This window comes from Palaemon carinicauda, chromosome 10 (assembly GCF_036898095.1).
Source record: "Palaemon carinicauda isolate YSFRI2023 chromosome 10, ASM3689809v2, whole genome shotgun sequence".
Taxonomy (NCBI): domain Eukaryota; kingdom Metazoa; phylum Arthropoda; class Malacostraca; order Decapoda; family Palaemonidae; genus Palaemon; species Palaemon carinicauda.
The window spans coordinates 102,541,887-102,553,949 of NC_090734.1; the positions used below are offsets into that span (position 1 = coordinate 102,541,887).

The 12,063-nt window shown below is 35.7% G+C and overlaps 1 protein-coding gene across 1 annotated transcript; it reads right to left on the reverse strand.

Annotated features, from left to right (window-relative positions):
* Positions 1–2,021: 2,021 nt before the first annotated feature.
* LOC137648160 (protein FAM200C-like) lies at positions 2,022–10,701 on the reverse strand. Its single transcript, XM_068381087.1, has 2 exons — positions 10,136–10,701; positions 2,022–2,124 (listed from the first exon to the last, which is right to left on the reverse strand). The coding sequence occupies exons 1-2, from the start codon at positions 10,699–10,701 to the stop codon at positions 2,022–2,024; spliced, it is 669 nt and encodes a 222-aa protein (XP_068237188.1).
* Positions 10,702–12,063: the final 1,362 nt, after the last annotated feature.

Consider the following 12,063-nt stretch of genomic DNA (forward strand, 5'->3'; position numbering starts at 1 on the left):
ATTCCTTCTTAAGTACCAATGACACTTCCAGATTTTGGAAAAGATCAGTGACCTGACCTACGTTATTGAAACACCAAGAAGAAGGGAAAGCTAAAGTAAGGTACACGTTAACCTATTGAAACCATATTTAAGCGAAAACAAAACAGAAGCTTCACAGGTATGTATGGCGCAAATCATTCCAACTTCGTAAGACAACAGATATGTAATAGGAGCTCTAAGCAAAGTCAATAATTCTTCCAATATTAAGAACTTAGAAGAGAAATTACCTCATTTAAACAAGGAGCAGCAAGAGGAATTAAGCTGATTGATTAAAAATCTCTCTGAAATTGTCTCAGACGTCCCGAAACAAAATAACTTGTTGAGGCATGAGATATACCTTAAGACCATGGAATGACCATTCAAACAACGCGCCTATCTACTATCGCCATATCACCGAGAAGTCATGAGAAAAGAAGTACACAATTTATTGCAAAACGGATTAGTTGAACAAAGCTCTAGTCCTTACAGTTCTCCATGCTTACTCGTGAAAAACACAACGGAAGTTTCAGGATGTGTACGGATTATCGAAAGTTGAATTTGATCAGTATGGCTGACAATTATCTATTCTCACTCAGAAACGAACAACTCAACACATTGAGGTTCATCTATAAGATTAACTCGTCAAAAGGCTAAGATCACATTCCTTTTGATAACAACACTGAATTAATATCAGCTTTTATAACCATTTTAGTTGTGTCATGACGCAGTCATGCTATTTGTCTAATGAACTCACCCACTTCATTCAGACGAGTGATGGATAACCTTCTAGGATTGATTGAATGATCAGGTGTATATCTAGACGATATCTTAATATATTCATCGACCTAAGAAGAACATCTCGAAATCCTGGAGAAGGTATTTCAAAAGTTGTGAGGAGCACATCTTACGATTAACATGGAGAAGAGTGAATTTGGAAACGCAACCGTTTGGTACTTAGTATTGAAAGTTCGAAGAGGACGAATTGCCCCAGTAGCCACAAATGTTGAAAGAATATGGAAAGTTCACCAACCCCAAAATGAGGAAAAAACTACAACGGTTTTTAGGAATGGCAGGATTCTACAGAGTGTTTTGTGGAATTTTTCGGCTGTTTTCGCTCCCTTGACAGACTTGAGTAGCCACAAGAAAAAGTTTGTTGGACCAGTGAGTGCCAGGAATCCTTTGACAAGCTAAAGGTCCTTTTAACTTCAAGACCAATTCTGCAAGCACCGGATTTCATTAGGAAAGTCCTTATCAACGTGAATGCCTCAGACAGCGGGATTGGGGGTGTCCTATTGCACGAAGGTAAGGAAGTAGTTCTTCCCATCCTCTGTTTTATGTGTTTGAAGCAGAAGAAGCATCAAAGGGCCCTCTCGACAGTTAAAAAAAGAACCGCTACTGCTAATCACAGTGATAAAGAAGTTTGAAATTACTGTTTACTCAGATCCCATTCCTATGATTTTTTAATAAATTAAAGAATAATAATCAAATGTTAACTAGATGATTGTTATGTTTGCAGCCATATTGTATTATTGTAAAGCATATATCCGGTAAAGAGAACGAGTTTGCAGAATATTTATCTCGGGTTGAATAGGTGGAATCAGGCGCAGAATTGATAATCTTTTTTGGGGAGCTATCTTATGAAGCTGGTCTAACATGAGAGCAGATTATTTTATTCACGTTATTCATTTATTCATTTAAGAGATGTATAGCCAGCTCATAACATGGGATCAACTCATTTTAGATTAAGTTAATGTATAGAAATTACTTATGTCTTTTGTCATTCATTGTGCTGCATTTTCATTCAGTTCCCCCATATGTGAAATTACGTCATTTGAATAAATATATTTATATTTTACGTAGGTTGTTTACAAACTCTTATATCATCTTCTTTAAAGGTAAATATGACAGACATGAGGTATAAAAACTAAGAATTGCATCATGTTTCCACTTGGTTGGAGGTTGTATAAAGGCTCTAGACTAAACTTACTCTTTTTTGCTTAATGTTACGAGAGGAAGTGGGCGGAGCTATAAGTGAGGGATGTCTTGTAAGGCGACGGTAGAGCCATACTTAAAATTTCCAAGTTGGTGACATTAATGCCAAAAGAGCTGTGGAGGATTAATTTCATTTAAATTTATTTTTTTTGTTTTGCCAAATCGAGAGAGAGAGAGAGAGAGAGAGAGAGAGAGAGAGAGAGAGAGAGAGAGAGAGAGAGAGAGAGTTGTATTAGTATTGTTACATCGTGACATTTTATTTGCTTTAGCTTTGTCATTAGAGAGAGAGAGAGAGAGAGAGAGAGAGAGAGAGAGAGAGAGAGAGAGAGAGAGAGTTTATTTGCTTTAGTTTTGTCAGAGGGAGAGAGAGAGAGAGAGAGAGAGAATTTCATTTGCTTTAGTTTTGCTAGATCGCGCGTGCGCGAGAGTATGTGTGTATGTGCGTTTGTGTGTCCGCAGTGCACGCCGAAGAACAAGGGTAGTTTGCAAATGATTGTTTACAGTGGGAAAGACTGTCGGTATATTTGAGGTTGTTTGTTTACATTTTTTTAGCTAGGATAGGGCGGTGATGAATGTCTTGGGCGAAAGCATTGGATCTTTGACTGTAGAAGGAGTCGGTTCTACTTTTTTTGTTCTTCGAAAGCCGGCTGTGAAGTGTTTTTTTATATTCGGAGTAAGTACTGTTTTTATTCATTTTTTTAGGCGCGTTCGTGAATGATAGAAAGTTTATTGTTTATCTTTGATTATAGTGCGATAGTTAAGTTAGTTAGGAGTGTTCATAAGTGTTTTTTTATTGCAGGCTGTAATTCCTCCTTTGGATTCCTTTAGACTCCTTGGAGTTTTAGTTTGGCCTGGAAGGTGGTGTTTGCCAGCCGTGTGTATATTGTATATGATTAGCTTAATGATGACGAAGCGGACCGGACAATGAATATAGGAATAGACTGCTGAAATACAGAATTTTTGAACGTTGATGACCCGGCTATAAAATACGGATTTCTATCACGACAATAGATAACGACGACCACCGCATAAGATTGCACGGTCGAATTGGCCGTACGATAGTGTTGGCCAGTGCCAGTAGGCTACAACTTGCTTAAGGACTGTTGTGTGTGAACCAAGAGGTTCTCTTGGTTTGGCATTAAATTTTTTTGTGTTGCAGAATATGATTGGTGTTTAGTATTAAGTAATTTATTTAGTCTTAAGTGTGCCTTTGGTACTGTGCGTGGACTGACGGTGTTGGGTATATTAAAAGGATATTGTTTTTTTCGATTGTTGGCGAGCTCTCGGTACCATCACGCACCGATATATGCAGCGAATTTTGTGTGTTTTATTTTTGTCTATTGAATTTATGATAAATTGTGATTGTTCCTGGTTTATGGCATATGGTGGATGGTTTGGTGATAAGTGATTTGTTTTAGTGTTAAGTCAGTTTAATGATTTGTGTTCTGTTTTGGTTGCGTTAATATAGTTTTAAGGCTATGTTTTGTTTTCATTTTCCTTCTGTCCAAGAGTCCAGTTTGAAGTAAAGTAAGGGGAAAGTTTGTATTGTGGGATATTGAGAAAGTAAGAGTGATCAAGGGTGTGGGGGTTGTTTTTGTTTACATCCCGCCACAGAGCCAGGCCCCAAACTTAGAAAATGCTTAATTTAAAGATTCCAGAATGTATTAGGATGACTTATAAGGGGCCCCCATGGCATATCAGGGAGATATCTAGCCTGGCTTTCCGAAAGAGCCAATGTCTGACAATGCTCTAACTAGCACCTCTTAAGCTTAGGTTTCCCAACCCTGGGGTCGCGACCCCGAGTGGGGTAGCCAAGCGCTTTTCCTGGGGTTGCCAAAATCTTACAATATCAAAATAAAAATAAGAATTCAAAATATGGCAGAACTTGCAGTAAAGAACAAAATATATAAACGTATTTGTGGATTTTTATTTATCGACTTGTATATATCTATTTACATATAAATATAAAATAAAATTAATGGTGGTATCCCTGAGTGCCGTAGTCGTTTGATACGTGGAAAGCATCACCGTCAGTGTTCTCAAATATAGCATATTTTTATGCTTCTACCATAATTGGGCCTCAAATTAAGTGTCTAGCAGCTTTTGTAGCATGATTTGTTTTCTAGCATAATTCTGCAGTGTTTAGCATAATTCTAGCATAATCCTCTTGACAAACTCATATTTCATAATTTCTAACTTTCAAAATATGAAAACAAATATTCAAAAGCATTCATTCAATAAATGCAGCCTATTGAGTAGCCTAATTGACATCAGCCATACCATACACCGCTGAATCAGTCTCAATCACAGGGGTCACACCTTCCAACCCCCCCACACCCCACCAAAAAAAGAGAGAGAGAGATAGAGAGAGAGAGAGAGAACAGTAATTTTATTTCAATTTTGAGAAATGGTGATCTTGAATTCAAGGAGAATAATGATATTTTTTTATTATTATTACTTTGAGGAATTTTTTTGTAAAATTGTTTTACTATACTATATATACTTTTTATTATTATTTTGAAGAATGTTTATGTAATAATATTTTACTCTACTATACATATTGATCAATATTAAAATGCCAAATAATATTTATTGTTTTTATTATTCACTAGCCTTTTAATATTTAGTTGACCACTAGTCTAAAATCTGGCATAAGTCTAGCAAAAATCAATGATAAATCTAACAACCTTTAGGACTATTTAGCATAATTTCACATCAATTCTAGAATATTTTCTTTCTGAAGATTTGGGAATACTGATCACCGTCCAAGGGGAACCAGGCAGCCACTCCGGCTGTACTGCCGCAGCAGGAAACACTGTCTTCAATTTGTTCGTCTTATATCGGTAAGTTGATGCACTTATACCTGTATAGTGATTTCAAATGTGCTGCATAAGTTGCACTCAGTCTTTGTTTCTTTAAAATTCTTAATTACTCACGAAGAAGTGTATGCCAACAATAGAAACAGAGCGCTACCCTTGCTGACGAAGTATTGCACCACAGTATTTCAGTGGATGATAGTCTATCAGTGTTCATGATTGAGGCTTCTACAACCACATGGTACCCCCAACCATATTTAAAGAGAAAGATGGGCAAGGGAAGAGGAAGAGAAGGAGAGGGGCTAAGGAAGGAGGAGGGGCCACTATTCATGCCCTCTCCTCCTACATTTTCCTCTTTCCCTTTGCCACCCTTTCCTTGCTCCTCTTCCCCCATCCCCTTCTTTCCACGCCCCTTCTCCTCATGCTTCTTTTTTACCCCTCCCTTCCTCTCCTCCTCCTTCTTGCCCCCGCCCCTCCTCTTCGATATTTCCTTGCCACCTCCCCTTCCTCTCATCGTCTTTACTCCCGCCCTTCATTTTTATTTACCTCTTGTTAGATTGTGATTTTTTTTTTTATTTCATTTATTGTGTAATTACCTGTGTTATTTTATTTGTATGTTTTGTGAAGTTGGCACGTTTGCGGCGCTGGCCACTTGGTCGAAAAAGTCGTTGGTTTGGCAGTTGTTTAGAGATATGTAGGATTTTATATGGTTGGTTTTAAGGTTGTTGTTTTGGTGAGATTTGGAGTGCTGTATATCATTGATTTTTTCATTTTCTGCTTCGTCTTGTTTACTGCGATTTGCAAATATACTACACCTCTTTTCCTTGTTACTCTTTCCTTGACCCCGACCCTCCTCTCTACACCTCCCCATCCTCTTTATTCCTTGCCCCTTCACTTTCCCTGCTACCTTGGAGGTCAGGCTGCGAGTGCTGTTGCCTTTCACTACAACCTATTTATTTGAATCAGGGTTTGCAGCTCTGACTGCCATAAAAACAGAAAACAGAAATCAGCTGCAACCTGAACATGATTTGAGGGTAGCACTTTCTAAGACTGAACCACGAATAGAGAAACTCAGTTGCATGATCCAGGCCCAAGGCTCCCATTGAAATCAGTTTATCATTCAACAGAAAACATTTATACTTTTATTTTGATTTTGTGGAATGTGACAAAATATTATTCCAGAATTGGGGTTTTTTATTACTATTAAGCATTAAAATTTATAATGCTATGATAAAATTTAATGATGTTAATTTTGTCTTTTCTAACCTTATAGTACTTCTCTTATAGAAGGATATTTACTTTCCCTTACTCTTACAGCCAACAACTAGTAATATATAATAATACATATACAACTAAACTAGTGGGGTCGCGGTCATGGCTTGAGGTGCATGATTTTGGTCACCTGAAAAAAAGGTTGGGAACCACCGTCTTAAGCCATAGTGATTCACTCAGAAATACACTTTGTATATTGTATTTTTTTTTCTTTTTTGCTGGCCTTGTATGATTTGGTTAAAGAGTGTAGCATATTAATTTTTGATTAAACGTTCTTTAACTTTGTGTGATCCCAAAGCATGTACCAGTAACCATTTATTTTATATAAATGTAAGTAAAGTTTATATCCCAGTCATAAAGTATTCACTTTTTTTATCCATTGTCAAAAATAAATAAATTATTTTCTAGTGAAAAAAAGTGATTCCATATTATATGAAGTGTCATTTAGTTATAATTCCAAGGTCTAGTTCAGAATTAAATTTCGAAAGATTTATTTTAGTATTACTGTTGAATTGTTATTTTTATGGAATATATAAATTTTTGTAAAGTGTGTACTATTTTCATCACCAATAATTATTCCATTGACTTGCTCATATCACTTACTACGAACCGAACTAAGGGGATGGTTTTAAAAAAGTTCCTGTTAAAAGTAGAGTAATCACGCAGTTTTGTTTTGGGTGTAACGTGTGTGTGTGTATATATATATATATATATATATATATATATATATATATATATATATATATATATATATATATATATATATATATATATATATATATATATATATATATATATATATATATATATATATATATATATATATATATATATATATATATATATATATATATATATATATATATATATATATATACTCTTACTTACTCTTACCCCAAGGGCCTTGGACCCACCTGATCCACTGCTGCTTTGACTGTTTGTCTCAAGAGAGCCCTATAATCCTCAAGCTCCATCCACTCGTGAGGGGCTATTTACAGGATATCCTAATCCTCAATTCATCCATCTCTTTCTAGGCCTTCCTCTTGGTCTGGTACTTATTGGTTAATTAATATAACTCTTCTAATCATCCTTGTCTCCACTATTCTAGCAATATGTCCTGCATATTGAAATCTCTTTGATCTAATAATATTGGTGATAGGCGGTAGCCTAAGACAGCTATCAATTCATGATTATAATGCCTGCGCCACTCTCAACCTTCGTCATCCCAAACCGCTCCCCACATCCACCTCACGATACTGCTGTGGCGGGATGTTAAAAAAAACAAGCCCCACACCCTGAATCACACCTACAGACAATTGTCTCAACAAAACAAACTTTCCCCTGACGTTATCCAAAACCAGACTCTTAGACAAAAGGACAAAATAAACCAAACATAACCTTAAAACTATATTTCTTAATATTAAAACAATCACTAAAAAATCACCAATCATATACCATAACCAAAAAATAATCACAACTTAGTACTACAATCTTAACCTACTGTAATTGGAAAACACAAAACTTAAAACTAAAATTTCACTTCAACCACCACTAAACGTAATTATCATATATGATTGTGAGTGGACACTTTCGTCCACACAAGGGCCAACCGTCTTTAATAGCCCAATATCACAAATCTGCAGGAACTGGAAAACTGTCAAATATCAATACACAATTGTACTAATCATCATCATCATCAATAATACGCCAAACCAATTCCTTCAACCGGGCGGGATCGTTACAGCATATATTTCATCAAGATCCACAGAGCAATCCAATCAGGTCCTTAAACAATTCAGGTCATCAATAATTCATTCCAAATCTGAGCAGTCGTATCAAATTCCTTACACAAGCCAGGTCGTCAACAATCAAATTCACATAAATTTCTCCCCAAAGGAGGAATCACGGCCTGCCAAAAATAAAGAAAGAAAAACACTTACGAACACTTCTAGCTAACTGAACTATCGCACTATAATCAAAGATAAATAATAAATTGTTCCTATCATTCACAATCACGACAAGCAAAGATAAACAAAACTGTACTTACTTTGAAAATAAAAAAACACTTCCACGCTGGTTGAAAAATATATATATAATCCAGCGTTCACACAACTGACTCAGGACGCAGTCAATCAAAAAAAGCATTCGCTACGAAACATTCACCACAGTCGTAACCTTACTAAAAATGTAAACAAACAATCTCATTTGTACCAACAGTCTTTCTCACCACAAACGATCGTTAACCTAACTACTTTCGCTCGCTAACACAATCTCTCTCTCTCTCTCTCTCTCTCTCTCTCTCTCTCTCTCTCTCTCTCTCTCTCTCTCTCTCTCTCTCTCTCTCTCTCTCTCTCTCACACAGGATTTGGCAAAAACAAAAAATAAAAATAAAGCAAAAATAAATCCTCCACATTCCTCCCCCCTTACTTTGCCAAATCCTTCTCACACAACACTTACATTATTTTTTTCATAACCCAGTCGCAGTCGGGAACGGGACCTCTACTCCGAGTAACTGGGCCTCCATATACTCTCTCATTCACTTCTTCCTTATCACAATCATTCGCTACATTAATACTATTCCTATCTAAATCCCTATCATCTAATACAGTGGTTCTCAACCTTTTACTACCGTGCCCCCTCCACAATTATTTTTTTATCGCCACGCCTCCCCCCCCCCCCCCTTGCATATAAAGATAAATTTCACTTGCAGATTTTATATGAAAAGGAATAAAAAAAGCCTTATGGGTTGTATAGTCAATTTACTAAGTAGGAAATAACGTGAGATAATTGACATTTTCACTTCTACAGGATAACTTGCTTAACTTATTTAGTGAGATACCTGACACTGCTTCTTGGATACCAGATCTTGAATACGAGGTTTAATGTTAGAGAGTGCACAACGTAAATCATCTTCCACATCCAGGCGGTTTCTGTATTTTGTTTTTATAGCAGTGAGCGTAGAAAATGCAGTTTCACACAGGTACGTTGATCCAAACATTGTTAGAACCCGAAGAGCCTGATGTGAGATCAGAGGGTACACAGAATGGTATTTAATCCAGAATGTCTCCAAATCCAAATCGTTGAATTCATCCTTAGCTGTGGAATTAAACTTTAACTCAAGAAACTCCTCTTGAATTTCCTCAGCAACATTAGCGAATTCACACTGAAAAGGATTCCTAATGAATTTCCAGGATTCACGCATGTCATCTATGTCTGGAAAGTATTTCGTGAATTCTGCTTTCAAGCTGCTTAGATGAGTGATTATAAGGATCTTTAACTCAGGGTCAAGGTTACCATGAGCGAGCCCAGAATCTAAGTTCCTAAAACTGGCTGCATTTCCCTGCTGAATTCGACATTTCCAGAGGTCGAGTTTGGCCATGAAAGTTCGAATGGTGTCGTGATGAGAGATGATGTGGATATTTTTCCCTTGTAGTTTAAGGTTCACTGCATTCAAAGATTCAAAAATATCCACCAAGTAAGCTAGAATTATCTGAAAGCTGTCAGACTTGAATTTGTCATGAAGGGCTGCCTTCTGCTGTGAATCTAGAAATATTATTACTTCTTCTCGTAGCTCATAAAGCCTTTCAAGCATGTTTCCTTTTGATAACCATCGTATGTTTGTGTGAAAAAGCAGGGCTTCATGTTCAGAATCCATATCCTTACACAATAATTTGAAGAGACGACTGTTTAAGGCTCCAGATTTGATGAAATTTACTACCTTTATAGCCACGTTTAGAACATCCCTCATTTCATCAGGCAAAGTTCTGGATGCTTAAGATTCACGGTGAATTATGCAGTGTGTACTTATTACAGAAGGATTTTTTTCTTTCACCTTTGTGATGAACTCAGAACGCAGGCCAACCATGGCTGGGGCTCCATCAGTACACACCCCTATTAGTGAGTCCCAAGAAAGTTTATTTTCCTTAAAAAAGTCTGATGTAACTTTAAAAATGGCTTCTGCTGTTGTACAACTTTCCATGGGGCAACAAAACAAAATTTCCTCCTTTATATTGTTGCCTGACACAAAACGAGCATACATCAAGAACTGAGCACACTGAGCGATATCGGTCGTTTCATCACACTGGATTGCAAAAACAGGCGAGGCTCTTACTAGTTCGAGTGTTTGTTCTTTGATATCTTGAGACAGTTCATGGATCCTTCTCTGGACTGTATCGTTTGACAGGGAAATTTGGGAAAGCTTATTTGCACTATCTTTACCAAGAATGAGTTGAGCTGCACATAGTATACTTGCCTTTATGAGAGTCTCTCCAATGTTATGGCTCTTCTTGCTCTTTGCAATCAACATGGAAATTTCATAAGAAGCCTCAACAACCTTTGATGATTGTTGTCGAAATACCCCGCTGTCATCCATTTTCACTTGCTTCAAGGTGTGTTTTTTTGTTTCAAAGAATGCCTTTGGCTTGTCAACTAGACCAGGATGTGCTGTTTGCAGGTGGCGTTCCAAGCGTGAGGGTCGCATTCCATCATTGCTCAGAGTCTTGTAACATATCACGCACTGTGGGACCTCTGTGTCACCCTTTCGGAGGGACACAAATCCAAAACGAATATAATCTTCGTTATACTTCCGCTTCTTGGCACTCATTGCAACGTAGTTGGAGTGAAACTGGCAAAACGTATCTGCGATCAAGATAATATGCATTTGTAAATTAAGGTATTTTTCACCTCTTGATGATAACCACCACAGTATGATTATCACAGCTACATGATCAATGAGTGAGAAGGACAGAGAAAGAGGGAGAAAGATATATCCAAAATTTTTTGAAAATTTTGAGGCTAAACACGAGATTGGCAGAAAATTAAGACAATATAAGAAATACATCCAGCCTTGGACGTTAAATTAACCTTGAAGGAAAAGAAGATGGAAAAAAGGAGAGGAAATAATATATATATATATATATATATATATATATATATATATATATATATATATATATATTATATATATATATATATATATATATATATATATATATATATATATATATATATATATAGAGAGAGAGAGAGAGAGAGAGAGAGAGAGAGAGAGAGAGAGAGAGAGAGAGAGAGAGAGAGATACAAACATTTATAACTAAATTTTATATACATATATATATATATATATATATATATATATATATATATATATATATATATATATATATATATATATATATATATATATATATATATACATATATATATATATATATATATATATATATATATATATATATATATATATATATATATATATATATATATATATATACACGAATCTCTCTCTCTCTCTCTCTCTCTCTAATACAGCCCTATATATATATATATATATATATATATATATATATATATATATATATATATATATATATATATATATATATATATATATATACACACACACACATGAATCTCTCTCTCTCTCTCTCTCTCTCTAATACAGCCCTACTCGCTGACTCTACCTCTCTGACTCGGTCACTGATCATATGGTTGAGATAATCATGAAGTGGTGGTTATTAGTACATCTTCTTTTGCAAATAGTAAAATTTGAGACCATTAACTTATGATTTTTACAATATGAAGGAAAAATAAATAAAACAAAATATACATCTTCAAAATTTTGCAGTAATCTTAGCAACGGTCTCTCAACATATTTCGGTATATTGATAAACATAGAAACTGATATATATTTTTTTTTTCAAATAAAGGACAATAACCCCACCAATGCAGGGCAGCCCATCAACGACACAGGGAAAACAAAACTAGTCAAAAATAATTGATAGGAAAAAAAATTAATCCCCAGAATATATCTCTCCCCTTTTCTTTCATTCACATTCTCACAAACCTGACAATGTTAATGGGTCGATAAGAAACTGAGATAATGTACCTCAACAATTTCGCCTGTAGAAACGGCAAGGAAGAAATGTTCAAATACTTTCGGACATGTTTGGTAAACTGGGAGTGT